The sequence below is a fragment of the Caretta caretta genome, chromosome 14 (genome assembly GCF_965140235.1).
Source record: "Caretta caretta isolate rCarCar2 chromosome 14, rCarCar1.hap1, whole genome shotgun sequence".
Classification (NCBI taxonomy): domain Eukaryota; kingdom Metazoa; phylum Chordata; order Testudines; family Cheloniidae; genus Caretta; species Caretta caretta.
The window spans coordinates 22058970-22077339 of record NC_134219.1 but is presented as its reverse complement, the minus strand read 5'-3'; the positions used below and the strand labels follow the sequence as shown (position 1 = coordinate 22077339).

Below are 18370 nucleotides of genomic sequence, written 5' to 3'. Positions count from 1 at the left end.
GTTGCTCATTATTGCAGATGTTGGAACTAGGAGTTACGTGCAGTTTCTGCCCTGTACACCCTGGGCAGATATGAGGAAAAGACTGCTTCTACTGAAAACCAAATGTGTGGGTTTGTCCCTGTGGCCCCAATCCTGCAAACACTTAGGTGCATGCTTAATTTAAAGTATCTGAGTAGCCCTATTGATTTTAATGGGGTTACTCAGATAAGTAAAATAAAACACATTGTTTCCTTGGCTCCCCAATCTGTATCTGTATCCTCCAGTTGTCTCCTCTCTTATAATTAAATTGTAAGTTCTTTGGGGATGGGACTGTCCTTTTGTTCTGTGTTTTGTACAACTCCCAGCACAACGGGTCCTGGTCCCATGACTGCGGCTCCTAGATACCAGGGCAATAATAATATGTAAGGGTTTGCAGAATCAGGACCTATTGATGATAAATGAGGTAGAATGAAATACAGCTCTTGCTTCTGCACTTCCGTTAGCTCTGCATTATGGACAGTAGTAAAGATTTGGGAGTGTGTAATGCCATCATTTTTAAGCCGAACTTTCTATTCTCCTCAGTATGGTGTTCTGCTTAAAAAGTCATGGCACAATATGGCCTTTGCTTCAATTCAATAAGTGACACTGAGCAATAACTAAGTACTTGTCTACACTTCAGATGCTGTGTTGCTGTAGCGCTTCAGTGTAAACACTACCCAGGCCAGTGGAAGCAGTTTTCTTATCAGTGTAGGTAATCCACTTCCTGAAGAGGTGATAGCTAGGCTGATGGAAGAATTCTTCTCCTGACCTAGCACTATCTACACTGGGGGTTAAGTTGGCTTAACTACATCACTCAGGGGGGTGGATTTTTCACACCCCTGAGTGGCGTAGCTGGTTCAAGCTAACTTTTTGCTGTAGACCAGGCCTAGGAAATTTCAATCCTCCTGTATCCAAATATATGGAGCACTGTGAGATAGGGCTTTGCTTTCGAGAGTTTTAGGCCTGTCTTTTTGATACTCAACTATTGTACACGTTAGTGTTTTTATTATGAGTTGCATGTGTTTATGGAAGAGGTGTTGTTACATCTAAGTGGGACTTTGCTAAATGAGATGATTCTCTGTTGTCTTTTTGTGTTTGTTTTATGCAGGAAGTAAAAGCGAATAGCAGTTTTCCATCATGGAGCTTGTAGGCTCTACTTTAACGGCAACTTATGCCCACCCAAGACCAACACCAACTAACTTCCTACCAGCTATCAGCACCATGGCATCGAGCTATAAGAACCGTTTCCCTCACTACTCTTTGACCCATAGCTTGAGCCTTCCATGGCGACCCAGCACTTATTATAAAGTAGCAGCCATCACTCCTACTTTGGCTCCCTTCTCCAAAAGCTCCCAAGGGCTAACCCAAAGCAAGATGCTTCCCTTTGTTTCCAATAGAACAGCGCTTTTCACTAGGTATACCCCTGATGACTGGTACAGATCCAACCTGACCAATTACAAAGAGTCAGAGACATCCCGGCACAGCGCAGAGAGGCTAAGAGTGGACACATCCCGCATGATCCAGGACAAAAATCAGCAAACAAGGAAAACCCAAACAGACACTACCAAAAATCTGGGAGAACGGGTCAATGATATAGCATTTTGGAAATCAGAGCTCAATCACGAGATAGATGAGATGATTGGGGAGACCAATGCTCTTACAGACATGAAGAAACGATTGGAAAGGGCCTTGGCTGAAACAGAAGGTCCCCTCCAGGTAAGTATCAGTTTCATTGATAAATGCTGTGATGTATTATAGCCTATCAGTTCCCCATCTGCAGCCATTCAAATGTCTAATTAAGTTTCATTTGAGCTCCGTTATGGATGAATGTCTTTTATTAAGAGGCCCTTAGCCAAGCTGGAGATAAACAAAGCCCTTGACATCTGATACATTTCCTGTCCAATGCCTGTTGAGCACTTAGGAACAGTATTTACTTAACTAAATATTTTCTCATGCGCTACATCAAAAATCCTAATTAAGGTCACAATTTACCATGTTTTATTGCAAGGCTCAGATCAGGCTAAATTCATCTCTGAGTTCAACTGGTGCTACACTGTATTTTCCACTGAATGCATCCGATGAAGTGAGCTGTAGCTCACGAAAGCTTATGCTCAAATAAATTGGTTAGTCTCTAAGGTGCCACAAGTCCTCCTTTTCTTTTTGCGAATACAGACTAACACGGCTGCTACTCTGAAAAGGGATGTATGTGCTCCTTTATGTTTTGATCACTTGGATATTTTAGCTTGGCTATTTATTATCAGTAACACACCAGCATATGGCAAATAGGTACTTTTGTATTGGCATGGCTTGCATGTCTTAAAAGATGACCCTTCTCCACATATGACATTTTCTCATGACACCCCAGAGAAGATATGTTCCAAAGGAAAAATTCCCATTCTAAGTGCAAAGATTTACTGCCACTACTGAATATTGCAGTGTGATAAACATCTAGTTTTGAACAGCATGAACGTTAAGCAATTGGAACTTTTCCAGAGCTCTCTGGTGTAACTTTATTGGTCATCTTATAGTTGACAGCTATATTTATTTACCAAACAGGTAGCCCAAGAGTGCTTACTTCATCGAGAGAAGAGGATGGGAATCGACCTAGTCCATGATGATGTGGAAAAACAGCTGTTGACAGTAAGTTTTTGTAACAGCCTAACTAGGGAATGGGGCATTTAACTGCAAAGACAGCTCCGTGCTGACCAACAGTACCCAGTGTTGTACTTTAACACATGACCTATGTCCTCATAATTTCTCCTTATACTTACTAGGTCCAGATCTTGTCCCCAAGATCCACTCATGGAGGGGACCCGCTCCATGCAGTCATCAGCCTTCCCATATGGAATGGTGGGGTTCAGCTGCCTCTGCAGCACCATCTACCCTTTCCTCCAACTCCACGGAGGAGATCCAGTCAGGGGCTGGGCTGGGAAACACATCAGCTCTGTGCAGAGCTGATGTAAGAAGGGGTGAAAGTAACTTAAGGGACTTACCGGTACACAGGGCCGGGGTCCTGAGTGGGGCGGGCCTCAACCAGAAGGGGTGGTGCCTCACCCGGAAGAGGCAGGGCCTTTAAATATCCGGGGCCTTTATATCAATGCTGGAGCCCTGGGGTTCCCTGCTGCCGCCGCTACCCCAGGGCTCCGGCAGCGGGGCTCTGGCGGCAATTTCAGGGGCCAGAGCTCTTTTAAATCACCGGCCTGGGGAAGCTGCCTCCTGCAGGTATGGCCAACTGTGTACTGGCTCTTGCCGGTATGCCATACCGTACGGTGCCAGCTTACTTTCACCTCTGGATGTAAGGAAAGAGGATTCAGCCTGAGGCCCATTCCTTGATGATGATCCTCCTTTAAGGGGCCGTGTGGGGCCAGCCACTTCCAGAGAGAATCTCTGGTAATGTGGCTGTACTAGCAAGGCAAGGGGCAACTGGCAGTGCAGTGCCAGCTTAGAGGAATGGAGCCTCTATGTGGATAGTCTGACCTCCCACAGAGCGCTGGGGATCTTCCCGGTTTCGGGGCAGGCATCAAGGCGCATTCCAGCACAAATGACCATAGGACAGCTCCTTTCCTGAAGGTTTTATCGCGGGAGGGGCTGATCCAGCAGCACTAACTACCTGTTAAGCAAAGCATAAAACATACTAACTAAAATCAATCGACTCACATTGGCTGCAACTGCAGTAGGCTTTAGATCAGGCTTGCTCTATCCTATCTCTCTTCTTACACACCCCTCTATCCGTCCATCCATCCTGTTGTACAATTTGTGAGCACCTTCAGTGCTAACATTGAGTCACCAAAACATTTAACCAACCATTTTAATTCAGATATCTGATGAGGCTGGATGACAAGGCTTCTTTATGTTGGCCCTCACCCACTCATAATATTACATTTAACATACCAAGTCAGTTATACAAGACATTTTCCTTCAGATAACAGAACAGAGACTAAATACATCATAAAGATGAAACTCTAACTATCAGTCTGATAAGGAGGGTAGAAGGTACTCCACTAAGAACTGCTGTAGTCAAGGTTGCAGATTAGTTCCTGTTGCAACCCACTTGCTCTAGTACTCAAAGACTTTCATCTTTGGGGTTGAAATCTTCCAGGGCTGGTCTCTACCTGCAAGTGGAACTTCTTTAGAAAGCTTGTGCATTTGTTCCCCACTGTCCATTAAATAAAGAAGCTCACAGGAGGCCAGGACCCAGCATGAAGAGAAGGTCGGTCTGTCTGTCACAGGAAAAGTGGGTAATTGGCTTCTGGAGAGACACTTAAGGTAGCTGCACCATGACATACTGTAGGAGGTCCAATGTAGTGTAGTTGTAGCCATGTCAGTCCTAAGATATTAGAGAGAGATGTCTGTCTCTCTTGGCTTATACTTAGATTGTAAACCCCTTGGGGCAGGAACCATCTTGTTGTTCAGTGTTTGTACAGCACCTAGCACAAGGGGGTCCTGTACTAGGGCTCCTAGGTGCTACTGCAATACAAATAATGGAAATTCTTTCTAACTTATGCAATTGCCTTTAACTCGGTGAAAGGAGAAGAGGGGCCTTTGTTGCCAACTCTTGTGATTTTGCAGGAGGCTCACAATATTTGCTATGTTTCTGAAAGACCCAGCACCTAGAGGCAGGTGATTAGGTTTGAATCTAAAATTTCATCGTTTTTCAGAACAAGTTCTGAGCCCTCATGGTAATGGAGGAAAGCTGGAAAACATGAGCCAACTGTGCATCTCAAGCCTCAGAACCCAGAAGATAATAATAAAAAGAACTGAATCTCGATTTCTTTTAATACAAGCTCATGACTTTTGGGGACCTGACTCGTGAGAAAAAATTCTCTCAATGAGCAGTTCACTCGCAGTACCTGAGGCTGCAGTTTCAGTTTCATGAGGCCTCTGCAATCGCTCCCTATTTCACTGAACTTTTGGATTAGGATTCCACCTTCATTGCAATTGTTGTCGTTTGATTTTTACACCACAAATATAATATAAAGGAACCCAGTGGGGTGCACATAATTATGTTTAATAAACATCCATCAACATACAAAGCCCAGCAGTACACATACACTGCTGCTCTGGCAGGGTGCTGGTGGCTTCTGAGACACAGAGAGCACCACTAAAAGTGTCACAAACTATTTAAAGAGCTACTTCCCAATTCCAGTGCACTATAAGGGGACACAGCTATTCAGTGGTTACATTTTCAATGTGATTCTCTCTGTTAGGAATGTGTTGTTTCCTTATGATGAAGGCATTCCCCAGATACAGTATGTCCAGGGGCGACTCCAGGCACCAGCGAACCAAGCAGGTGCCTGGGGCAGCAAATGTAAAGGGGCGGCAGGACGTCAGGCTTTGGGGAGGCAATCTGCCCGCGGCGGCGGGAATTCAGTGGCCCCTCTGTCACAATGCGTTTCGCACTCGGCAGCAATTTGGTGGCAGGGACACAACTCTTCTTCGGTCGGCGGCCGCACCATCACTCTGCTTTCGTGTTCGGCGGGCAGGATTCCGCCTCCCCGTTCAGCGGCAAGTTTTTTGGGTTTTTTTGCCCCTTGGGGCAGCAAAAATGCTGGAGCCAGCCCTGAGTATGTCTGTGTATTATTTGCCTATATAAGTTGACATTCACTGAGGAACAAGTGACCAAGTGGCTTGTGACTTCAAAGAAAATACCTTTCTGATTTCAGACTATGAATAGCCATGTATCATTGTGGCATGTTCAGCTGGAAACATGGGAGCGTGCTTCTGTCATCGTAGAATTAGCCATCCCTGCCATGTGGTAGGGAGATACATAATAAATGCCTTGCTCCCAAGTACAATGATGAAAATTAGATCAGTTGCCAAAGACAGCAAGTAGGGTACAGTGGTTGGAAATCCATGGGACTAATGTGAAATTCAAACCCCAGTGTGTAGAGGGTGATCAGATGAACAGTCGGCCTGAGTAAACTCATGTAAATTAAAAGGGGAAGCATTGGGTGATATTCTATCTAGGCCTTGCCTTCATTAGGGTATACTCCAGACTAGCGGGCAGGATGCTGAGTGTAGCTTGTCAACACTGACCGCAAAGCTGTGCTCAGCATCATATTAGCTAGTCTGACTCCTCATGGTCATGTTTTAACACAACTGTAATGAAGACAAGCCCACCAGGAGTCTGATACTGGTCAGAGCTCCTCAGTTATGCTGGTGGGGGTAACTGCAATACGCCATGAGGAGTGCAATATATTGGCCTGTACACAGTGGGGGATGGAGCCATGGTTCCATCTGTTCCCTGCCCCTCTCTGCACTTTTCTACCCCCTTATCAGTGAATTGTCCCCTGACTGGGGGTAACTTAGTAGTAGCCCTTATGCAGGCCCCCCAGTATGTGGGGGGGCACCTTATTCCTTCCCGCACCTTACCTATCATATAAAGACTAGCCACAATCCACATGCATAAGGAACATCTGCAAAGTCCTTTAAGATCCTCAGCTGGAAGGTGCTATATCCATGCAGAGCGTGTATTTCATTGTGTGTGAACAAAGACATTTCATGTCGGGCTTGACTGTGAACAACAACCTGACCTGGATCAGGGGCAGTGCATAGCTGCCCCATACCAGGAGCCGCCCAAGGATGCAATTGCTCCTCCCTGCACCCAGGTTGCTCCAGCGGGGCAGGAATTTCTTACTGGGCCCAAGCAGTGACTGCCTAAATTCACGCCTCAAGTCAGGGCAGAGCCAAGAACAGGACTAAAGTTACTTCCTCATCACTGCGCATCTATTGTGCTGGCTCAGCTGCACTGCACAGTGTGTGGGAGGGATGAAGCCAAGGCTTTGCTTACTCCTTCCACACTTCCTGCATGCTCACTTGGGAAGTAAGGAGTAGCAGGCACACAGCACAGGGTTACTGCTGCATGTCTAAACCTCGAGTTCAAAGAGGCCACATAGGAGCATGAGGGTTACCTGAATTCATAAGCAAGGACATTGACGGAATTTTGATTTTTGTCAATTGACCAGGAAGTTGACGTCATCAAGTCGTGTCAGGAGAGGATGAAACGCCACCTGGATAAGGCGATAGCCCAGCTTGCGTAAGGAAGAGTTTCACCTCAACTTTTCTTAGTAGCATTATATTCTAATTTCTAATGTAAATACCTCAGCAAATCCCCTCCCCCCTCAAAAAATACAGGTTATGGGGGAGAAATGTCTCGCACACTTAACAATTGCTCAGCTCTTGTTTAAATTTGATCTAATTGTTGAACAAGTTGGTGTAGACCCAAAGGGTATGATGCAGTGTTGTTTTTTAATAAGAGTAGCTTCACTTAGAGAGAGACTCCACCATGGGTAAGAAATATTTGCTGTGGACCTAGGGCAAGGTTTCCAAAAGAGCTCATTCACCCAAAGTGCTGAGCTCTCTTGGAAATCTGGCCATTTGTTTTGGTGCGTAAATGGAAGCTCTGATCTTTAGACCATCTGGCCTGAAATGCCCTTCTAAAGGGATACATGAAACAGGCCAGGGATATTTTGAAGCTACCAGATCATTCCTTCATTTATTACATACATACATTTATTACAGGAAGTATCATCTAACGATTACAGAACTTTACTAGGATTCAAGAGACTTGATTCTTACTCCTTGCTCTACCACTGAGGTGCTATGTGATCTTATGCCTCATTTTCCTCACCTGAAGATAGGGATAGCACTTATCTCGCTCACAGGGGTCTCTTGTGGCTTGAATTGATCCATGTTTGTATGGTGCTTAGAGATGAGCAGATGAAAGGTGCTACAAAAGGAAGGTGTCATTATATCCCCTTCTCACAGGCATGTTCTTCCTGTTCGGGTCATTCAGAAATAGTAAACTCTTCCCATTTCTTTTGAATTTATATTCCTATGCTAAGTAAATACTAGCAATCTTGTGCTTGACATCAGGTGGGATGATGGGATAAGTAAAGGTACCTCTGAACCGCTCTTCTGTTTCTCCCCAGTTCTTGGGCTAGCTGGGAATTGAACTGGCCTCTGGTGTTAAGTACCTGCAGGGCTACTCCATGGATTTGTCCATTAGCGTCTGTTACATCAGCTCTGCCCCCTCATCATCTCTCGGACCCATTAGAGGAGCTTTAAGTCCCCTTTGCCTAGTTGGAGTAGTGCAGAAGGGGACTGCCCAGAGCTGGAGATGTGGCCTGTTATGCTCATTTTTATTTACTCTGCAATAATGGTTTTTCTGATGTTACAGATCCGACAGGGCAGCCCAGCACGAGCTGGAGAAAGACCTCAGTGATAAGCAAACAGCTCACCGTATCGATGACAAGTGTCACCATCTAAGGAACACTTCTGATGGCATCAGTTACTACAGAGGAGTGGAACGGGTTGATGCAACGTAAGTACATCTTGAGAATTATGTTCAAGCTGTTTGGGACACGGGACTGGATAGAAAAAGTTCTGCCTGCATGATCCAGACCTTTGGCCGAAGCTACTGAGATGGCTCTCTCAGGAGAGGTCAGCTTTCCCTTTATTATGGGCTGCTACGTGCCCTCCCCCAATACACACAGACCACAGCCATGTGTCATTTTAGAGCACATGTTTTAACAATCAGTGGAAACTGTACAGTCTGTTAAGTGTATAGTGACTCTGTTGAGTGCACTGTAACCAAAAGATTACAGTGTGGGCAGGATATAAGTCTTCCTGTATGATAAAGGAGGGAGATTGCGAGTTTGAGCACGGGAGAGGTAGAACGGAGGCAGCAGACAGAAGAAGAAAGGAAGAGTAAAGTTCATCTAAAGCCTAATTTGAGACACTCAGGCTGAGAATACCAAAGCTGCCTAAGTGATTTAGAAACTCAACTGAGTAAAATTAATGTGATTCTGCATCCAAATCCCTTGGGCGGCTTTGAAAAAATCTCAGCCTTAATTTAAAGTGACGTTGTTGGGTTTAACATGCATGTATTAGCTATTGGTCTGTGATGTAGTTGTTAAACTTCACATTTATTTTTCAAATATTTTTATATATATTTTATATCTATATAAGTCAGCATTGATCTATAGCACACTAAATCTGAATTGCAACCTTCACTTAGACGACGACTGTTGGTTTTGATTGCTGCTCAAAGAAGACCTGGTAATGGGCATAATATAAACAAAATGGGAACGAAGTGAAAGGAAGAGCATTGATCTTGAGATACAGTTCTGCTCTTCATTAGTCAACCTTGGCCCTGCAGTGAATGAATGAGGATATAAATCAGTACGTGGGTGGTTGTACCATAGCTGGTGGAGGGCTAAAGGAGTACATTTAATGTTCACTTGCACACATGTACTTCGTGGGCTGGAATAGATTTTTTTAATCTTTAAATGTTTATTAATTACCTCCCTACTGGGGCCAGAGGAATTTGGATGTGCAACAGAATAACGACGAAAATGAATGAAGCCCAAAGCTGATCAAATTCACAGAAGGTGGATGAGATGTGCAGCAGGCTGGCATGTCTGAAATGGGACTTACCTGGGATTAAGGGTTGCATCAGCCTTGTTCTGGCCCTTTGTACAGGGATGGATTTCACTCTGAATAAATAGATATGACTAGGACGAACTACATGTACTATTTATTCAGTGTGACGTTGCTATAAATCTTACCGGCTGGAGTGAGTTGATTATAATTTTGTCCCCTGAAGCTTGAACATACTCAAACTGTTTAGAAAGATGTGGTTTTATTAAAATCTTTAACATGATCCAAAAGTCACCATTTAAGACTGTGTACATGGAGCCTGCATAACATGTCAGAGCTGTTTTCATGAATATGGCAGACTTTATATTTTTCTGAATGATCAGCGTTATTGAATATACTGTATCTGGATAGTCTAATTTTTATGCGTCAGAGTCAGGATCACAGATTCCAGCAAGGATAATTTTTTAATCCAACTTCCTCCCTAATAGGATATGCAGTTGCCTGTAGTCAGCCTCAGCTACATTATGCTATTGCATGCCTCTGGTTTTGTTTTTCCAAGGATCTCTGTGCCAGAGTCCTGGGCCAAGTTTACAGATGATAATATTCTACGCTCCCAGAGTGAACGAGCTGCCTCCTCCAAACTGAGGGATGATATTGAAAACTTGCTGGTTGTGACTGCAAATGAGATGTGGAACCAGTTCAACAGAGGGAACGTCGCGTTCACTAATCGCATCTCTGAGACAGCGGATGCCAAAAATAAGATCCAGACACATCTGGCTAAGGTAATCGTAGAACAGTAGGGCTGGAAGAGACTTTAAGAAGTCATCTAAACCATCCCCTCTGTGTTGAGGGAGAATTAAGTAAACCTACACCATCCCTGACAGGTGTTAGTCTAACCTGTTCTTTAAAAAAACTGATGATAGGGATTCCACAACCTCCCTAGTAACCTGTTCCAGTGCTTAACTATCTATATAGTCAGTGCTGTTTTCCTAATATCTAACCTAAATCTGAACTTTCTAGGTTTTCCTCAAGGTTGTTGCTTATAAATTGGAGCCACAGATTAGATTTTTTAACTTCACAATAGAGCTGGTCAAAAAATGGGGGGAAACATTTCACAAAAATGTTGAATGTATTTATTTGTTGCCTTTTTTTTTTTTTGGTTGAAATGCAAAATTTTGACAAAATATTTCATTGAAAACTTGAAATTTGGAAATTTTTGACCAGAACTACTGAAGAACATTCTATTTTGTCTGAAGTAGCATTTTCGTGTGTATTTGTTAAATTGTTTGTTAGTACTTGTCATTTCTTGAGAAGCTGAAAAAGCCACTGTGATTTTTTTAGCTAATAAAATTACCTGTTTGTTTCTCCCAGTTAGCCAGCAATCCAACAGCTTCATAAATTTTCTAATTGTTGTACTTAGGTCCATCAACTGGATGCCTTTGTAACATTTCATAGAACCCCTTCTTCCCCTGAAAGGGTTGCCTTTAATATTGGTGCTTCACATTCACAGCAGAAATTTCTTCGAATACCAAGGATGTTTTTGGTGTTTTGAATCAAGTGGAGAATAAACTGAGAGTAGGGTAAAGGGACATCTTGTCTGATACAGGTAGATCATGTGGGAAAGTTATTTCCAGGAACATGCTCATGAAGGGCCTGATCCAATGGCTACTAAAGTCAATGGGAGTCTTCCACTGAACTTAATCAAAGCTGGATCAGGCTCTAAACTCTGATGGTTGATGGGACCGTATTTCAGCCTGGCTATTCCACTTTCATGGCAAAAGCTAATTTTAAATGTTAATTGTATAGAGGGCTCCTTATAAAACTTTCATTGACAAGATGACAGCACCAAGAGATCTTAGTAATGCTTCATTTTAAGATCCAAGAGACAGCAGCATTATGTCTACTGAGCTAAATTCATCCTTGTGATGTGATGGACTTCAGTGGAGTTACAGCAGGGATGACTTTCTAAATAGTGGCCAAATACCCATGGCTCCATTCAGCTCAGGGTCTATGCCAGTGGTCCCCTTTGAGGTGCAGCCCCCCCAGGGGGTTGCAGAAGAACGTTCATGGGGTGGAAGGACTCGGTTCAGCCCCCATGGGGTGTGGGGAAGGAGTGCCCCAGCCCCACCTCTAGCCTCGACCCAAGCCCCAGCCATGGCCCTGGCTCTCGCCCTGCTCCCAGCCCCCGACCGTGGCTCCAGGTGAACATGGACCAGGTGTGTTTGGGGGGGGTGGGGGCACCACTGAAAACATTTGGGGACCACTTGTCTGTGCTGACTTCTGCCATCAAAGACCTGGCTGGGAGCCCCGAGGGGCATAAAGTTCCCTGAATGGGAGATTAAGGCAGCATCATGCCACCACAGTCTCTCTTCTTCCAGGAAGCCCGCAGAGGACAAGCACAGCCCCAAAAGTGATGGTGCTGGCAGGGATGTGACCATGGCTAGGGCCTCTGGCATGGATTCAGTGCGCTGCCTTTGTACCCTTTCATGGCAGAACCCCTATGGCATTCCCAGGGGAACCCAAGGCTGCCCCCCACTGACATCATCTGCTCTCGCTCGTGTTGAATGCTCACTGGGAAACAGGGAGATTAGCTAGCAATGGGAGGTATAATTTTGCCATGCTCCATCTGAACGATCCTTGTCCCTGGAATGGTTCTTGAAATCAGGCCAGTGGAAGTCCAGCAGGCTCCAGTAGAACCATGGGCATAGTTTGGGGTAGGGATAGGGTGGGCATTGGCCCCGCAATTGCAAGCCTCAGGCAGGCACAGAATTTGCCCCCCTCGTGCGGCCCCATTAGTTTGACTGGATCTCTGCCCCTCCTCCCCCCAAATATAGAAGCCAAACTACGCCTATGAGTAGAATCCTTTTATAGTCCTTCTTGGTTTCTGCTGGTGGACAAGAAACAAGTAGCCTTAGGCACCCAGAGTCCAGTAGACCTACTGCTGTATTCCAAAACCTAGTTTCCGCTGGCATCTCCACTATGGAGGAGGGCCAGATTAACCATTAGGCTAATAAGGATATAGCCGTAGGCCCTCCTATTCTTTAGGCCCTACTGGTCAGGCAGGGGGTGCGGCCAGGCCGGGTGAGGAGGAGCGAGCTTGCTCTTGTAGCCCTGATGGAGCACTCCTCTGCCAGCAGGAGAGGCAAAGCAGCCCCCTGTGGCTTGGAAGGAGCTCAGCCGGCAGCCTGCTGTGTCTCCCTATGCTGCAGGAACACTGCCAGGTATCTGGTTAACACTGGTGACTGGACACTAAAAATCCAGTTACCACGGGAACCCGTGCCAGCCAGGGGTGTAGTTTGAGCTAGCATTGTCCAGCCAGAATTATTGTCCCTCCCATGTATAAGGAATGAATTTCCACACATTTGTAGGAAAAACAAAACAAAACATCCCATTCTGGATATCAGCACTTTAACTTTTACAGTACCTTCCATCAAGGGGCTTCAGATGTATGATGCACTGTGTTCAATACTGTATTGAACTGTTCTAAAAATCAAAGAAATCCAATTTTTTTCTTTGATGTATTTTTCTGTACTGGCAACCAAGTTCTTCCCTCACGCTCAGCCTAGTTCCACAGGCCAACGCATCTTTGTACTTTTAAGGGGTTGCAAAAGCACTGGAGGGAGCTCAGCACACAATGTTGTGGGTTTCTCCCTCCCTCTCCCTCAAGGATTTTAAATCCACTTCTTAGCAGGCTATGATAGAAAGACTGGCTGAATAGGCTAAAGGCAGGTTCTGTCCATTTGCTGATTCTCTAACAGCTCAATCCATCATAAAAGTACCTCACATCTGATTTCTTTTGAGTTTCATTCCAAAAACTTAAAGCTAAATAAACCTGAAGTTAGTCTTCATTTTTCTGCCCCAACTCAAACTAACTTCTTCCCAAGTGGAAAGTGTTGGGTATGGAATGTGATTTGAGACGGGAATGAGAACACAGGCCAATTCCTGCTGACAGTGACACCTGTGGAGTCTTATTGACTTCAGGGAGAACAGATTTTCTCACAAGAATAGATTTTGGTCCCTTCTGCTTTTTTACACCTGCTATAAGCAGAATCTCACTTTCCTCCCCTAAACTGAGCATTTTAAGGAAAAAAGATCCTTAACGGTTCTTTTAAGATGCTGATTTTCAGTGAAGTCTTTTTGTTCAGGGGGGCAGAGAACACAACAGGGAATAGCTCTGTTTTGTCAACTCCTAGTCATTCAAACTATAGATTATGTTTGTTTAATGTTTGTACCATGATTTTGAAGAGCCAACATAGTACAGAAGTGCTAAGTATTCTGACTGGGCTGGCAACCATCTAAAGATCTGTATCCCTTCTAGGTGTTACCTTTTACTTACAGAAAGCTTAAAACAAACAAATGCAAACTGTAGGGGGCTTCAGAGTAGCGGCCGTGTTAGTCTGTATCCGCAAAAAGAAAAGGAGTACTGGTGGCACTTTAGAGACTAACAAATTTATTTGAGCATAAGCTTTCATGAGCTACAGCTCTCTTCATCGGATGTAGGGGACTGGTGCACACAGAACTCTTGTTTAAAAAACCTCCTGTCAGAGCTGCTGATCACACATTCTAGAATAGATAATACTTAGTCCTGCCATGAGTGCAGGGGACTGGAGTAAATGACCTCTCGAGGTCCCTTCCAGTCCTATGATTCTATTCTATGATTCCAATTGTGGAAGAGCTTGGGGACAGAATGGCCTGATGTGGTGAATCACTGGCAATTAACTATACAAACTGGGTATCATCCCACAAATAATATTTGGGTTCAGTGTGAAAACAGTATTTCATTGTCCTCAGCCAGTGCAACACTGGGAGGCAGCTTTCAGAACAAGACAACCTAAAATGTAATTTTCCCACTACTGTTTCCTCAACTTCACTGGATTTCACACCTGAATGGTTTTCTTTTACATAATAAAAGCTGGCTGCCTCCCAGTCTGCAGTCAGAGTAAGATAGGATATGTGTAGAGTCCATAGCTTGGGGAAACACCTGTAGGGCTTGGCTTTGCACTGTGCCATGTGGAGAGCTTAGGGTAGAAGCACAAGGTTGGAAGAGGTGGGCAGGATGGGCATGTTGCAGTGCTCATCCTCATGCAGATGAGTACTCCACTACCTAGGAGGAAGGAGACCTAAGAGAAGGACAGTGTAGCACCCTCACCCTCCATGCTACCTCTTACTCAGAAGTATCTGTTTGAAGAATTGGGTGTCGTGAGAGTAGAATAAACTTGTTAATTTTACATAAATAAATAATATGTAAATATGTATGTAAAGAAATGTTTGATGACTTCATAATTTTTTGCAATATGTAATTCATACTTAGGCCATTTCCTCCCATTAGCCTTAGGCCCCTCGTAACCTTAATCCAGCCCTGAGGACAGTCAGAACTAGAAGCTGCTTCCTTCTCTAAAGATAAGCCTTAAAAAGAAGATCCTCACCCTGTTGGCAGGAGTTCTGTAGTTTTGTGTGCATCTGATCTTGCTCCCATTCTGGCCATTAGTAGGGGAGCCAGTAACGTCAGTGGGAATTGGAGAGAGCCCAATATCAATGCCACCTTTGTAAATATTATTCTCCCAGCAAGCCATTTCCCTCTCTTTCTCCTTGCTTGTGAATATGGATCAAAACGTAAACCTGTCAGCCAGCTGTGGTGTAAAAGACAGAGGTTGTATTGGGTATAATGTTGGCTGCTTGTTAAATTTAGGATCTCCTGCTATGTGATAGAATTTTGAGGGGAAAAGAGAAAACACAAAAATCTATTCTCTAAATAGCAACATTCATTTGTATATGCTGGTTTTGTTTAATCTTAGACGCTACAAGAAATCTTCCAAACAGAGATGACGATAGCAGCCATTCGAAAAGCTATCAGAGACAAAGGGCCACCATTAAAGGTGGCCCATACCCGCCTGGACGAGCGCACACGGCGGCCAAACATGGAGCTGTGTCGGGATTCCCCCCAGTTACGGTAAGGCAGGAGTTCAGGGTTACTGATTCGTTTAAGGCAACATGATTCCATGCAGTGGTTGTTACAAGCCACCAGCCATTCCACTGATGTTCAGGGCTGTTAGAGCACTGGAGCATTCACAGGTTTGCAAAATGACAAAGAGAAGTTAATACAGCTCAATTTTTATGTTCTTACCTGAAACCTGACGTTAGTAGTAAAGTCAATTGCACGTGAACTAATTTCCTAGGGTTTGTGTGGCATGGTGCTAACCTCATGCAAACCTTTGCACCTCCAAAGGAGAACATTAATGGTTTCCATCCTTACAAGAGAGACACTAAAGAAGATTCTTGAGCGGCCATGTTTCTATTTTTAAGATGCAGAACATCCTTAACTCCCATTGACTTCAGCACTAGCTGAAGACATTCAGTACTTGACAGGATAGGGCCTTCAATAGTATTTTACGTGTGGAAGTGTTTTGGCTGTTTTTTTTTGAAAACTAAACCTCCTCTTACAAAGGAGTCTAGTGCCCAGAGGAGAGCTGGGGAGGGCATCTAGGGTCTTCCTCCTTTTGGAGTCTGTCTCCAAAGGCGCTGCTCGGGCCTGATCTGTCCTTTCAGCAGGAGGTTTGGCTATCACTTCCTCCCTAGCCTGTCTCTTTTCACTGATATTCCAGCTAAAGCTTTTTGGCTTCCACAGCCCAGTTCCTAATAGCAACCTCAGATGAAGTCAGTGGGAGTTTTGCCATTTGACTTCACTAGGTCCAGAATTTCACCCCCAGTCTTGATTCAGTGGCTTTATCAGATATCTGATATGGGCAGGGCCGCACCACCCCTGCAGCGAGGGCTCCCCACACTGCATTGTATTCCATATAACTGTACTCCAGTGAGTGTCTGCTCTGGTCAGTTACCACAGGAGAACTGAGTCCATCCTGAGTTCTGTGCACAAAGACACCCTTAGTCGGTCCATCTGTGCAAGGACCATGCTCAGTCTGGTCCTTCATGTAATAGTGCTGCTTAGACTTAACCAAAGAGCCTCCCAAATGCCTGACAATGTGAGTTAGAGAAATGCTGTTATCTCTATTGTACAGATGTAAAAAAGAGTCCCAGAGAAACTAAGTAACTTGCTCAAGATCACATAGTAAGCCTGTGACAGAGCAGGGAATAGAATGTGATGTCTCCCAAATCCCAGACTAACACCCTAAACGCTAGACCATCCCAACCCGCCACCCAGTACATTACAATACAGCTGGTGTGCTGAGATAACTAACAATAGTGCATCTTTGCAGTGAGTCAATGTAAAGATCTGCAAGACAACTGTAAACTCTATTTAGTCATTGTATCTAAAATTATTTCGCCTGACTGTTCTCTTGGCATCCTGAATGTCTTTATTCATCCATCATTCATATTATTTTCTTTAATTTTTAAATTCTGCTGTTTTTCACCCTTTACACTATGTGTGTGTGTGTGTGTGCGCGTACGTGCACACACATTTGCATCTGGTGTGTGCGTAAGCAAGGAAAAACCCAGAAAAAGAAAATGAGAACAGGAAACCACAGCTTTCCATCACTTTTCTAAATGGCGCTGTTTGTCATGTGAGTTGTTTCCATGTGTCACTAGAGTTTGAGAGCAGTTTATTTGTTAAAGGACCCCCACTGAAGGCAAAAGGAATTCTGCCATTGTCTTCAATGGGATCCAGGATCAGCCTTAAGTCAGAAACATGTGCATGCAATACATTCAGAATGTAACCAAGATGGTATTTAACGGCACCAAAAGCTAAGTTATAGCACTATTTCCATCCTAGAATCTACTAACTCTGTTTTTTTGTTGTTGTCTTCTAGCCTGGTTAATGAAGTCCATGAAATTGATGACACTATTCAGAGCCTTCAGCAGAGGCTGAGGGATGCAGAGGACACCTTGCAGATGTTGGTCCACACCAAATCTAATCTGGAGCATGACCTGGCTGTCAAAGCCAACTCCCTGTTCATTGATCAGGAGAAGTGCATGGGGATGCGTAAGACCTTCCCCAACACTCTTAGGTTGGTGGGGTATGCATAGGCCAATATAGCCCTGAAGCTTCCCCTGCTCTGATTAATGAAAGCACATATATAGGGGGTTTCCTCGGTGGCACTATGGTGTTTTAATAATATAGGGTTATATTTTTCATGTATTAAAGGATGCACTAATAAGAATTAAATTATCACTTTCTGTGTTAGACTGTGTCTTGGGGGACTCTCCCCTCCTCTCCCCACCTTGGTGGCTATACTTATTCATAGAATGTGCAGAGACTATCTGAAAGGGTGCTGTTTGACACTCAGAGAGATTCCACTCCATAGTGGGAATTATTCCTGTCGTCTCAACCTGTAATTTTAGAAATCTAAAATTGCAGGGTCTCTCTCCTTTGTTTCTCTCTGGTGGGGCAAAAAAAGGCAGAAGTAAAACTAAAAATACTCTGCAATTAGAGTAATTAGGTGTTGATATCGATGATGTATTTTTAGGCATGCAGCAGGATAAACACAAATTATTGTGACAGGTTTCAGAGCGGTAGCTGTGTTAGTCTGTATCAGTAAAAACAACGAGGAGTCTTTGTGGCACCTTAGAGACTAACAAATGTATCCCACCAAAGCTTATGCCCAAATAAATGTGTTAGTCTATAAGGTGCCACAAGGACTCCTTGTTGTTTTTACAAATTATTGTGAATCCTAGGAACCTTCCTAATGTGTACCATTCATCCACTCGAGTAACTGGACTTTACAAAACTATCTTCCCTGTTTAGAATTCTATATAATCCTGCTTAAATAGGTGAGATACCCTAATTATAGCTGCTTGAGGATACCTAGGCTTTGCAGCTCTAAAGAGTGCTATCATATGCACAATAGTAGACACTTTACGAGTGTAGGGGTAACATTTTCAAAAGGTCCTAAGTGACTTAGGAGCCAATTTCCATTGACTTTCAATGAGACTTGGGATCCTAAGGACCAGATTTTCAAAGGCATTTATGCATCTAAAGATGCTGATAGGTGCCTAGTGAGATTTTCAAAAGCAC

At 44.1% G+C, this 18370-nt stretch overlaps 1 protein-coding gene across 5 annotated transcripts in view; it reads left to right on the top strand.

Moving 5' to 3' along the window:
* TEKT3 (tektin 3) overlaps positions 1 to 17539 on the top strand; it is a 156500-nt gene extending 138961 nt beyond the window's left edge. For 4 of the 5 annotated variants that reach the window (XM_048817574.2, XM_048817573.1, XM_048817577.1 and 1 more), the window contains exons 2-8: positions 1127 to 1734; positions 2575 to 2658; positions 6984 to 7054; positions 8198 to 8341; positions 9959 to 10181; positions 15195 to 15349; positions 17166 to 17539. In XM_048817574.2, the coding sequence (XP_048673531.1) occupies positions 1156 to 1734; positions 2575 to 2658; positions 6984 to 7054; positions 8198 to 8341; positions 9959 to 10181; positions 15195 to 15349; positions 17166 to 17382 (1473 nt within the window). In that variant the 5' untranslated portion in view covers positions 1127 to 1155 and the 3' untranslated portion in view covers positions 17383 to 17539. Of the gene's footprint in view, positions 1 to 170; positions 727 to 1126; positions 1735 to 2574; positions 2659 to 6983; positions 7055 to 8197; positions 8342 to 9958; positions 10182 to 15194; positions 15350 to 17165 lie in introns of those variants that run through there. The other variant, XM_048817575.2, reaches the window with a different exon arrangement.
* Positions 17540 to 18370: the final 831 nt, after the last annotated feature.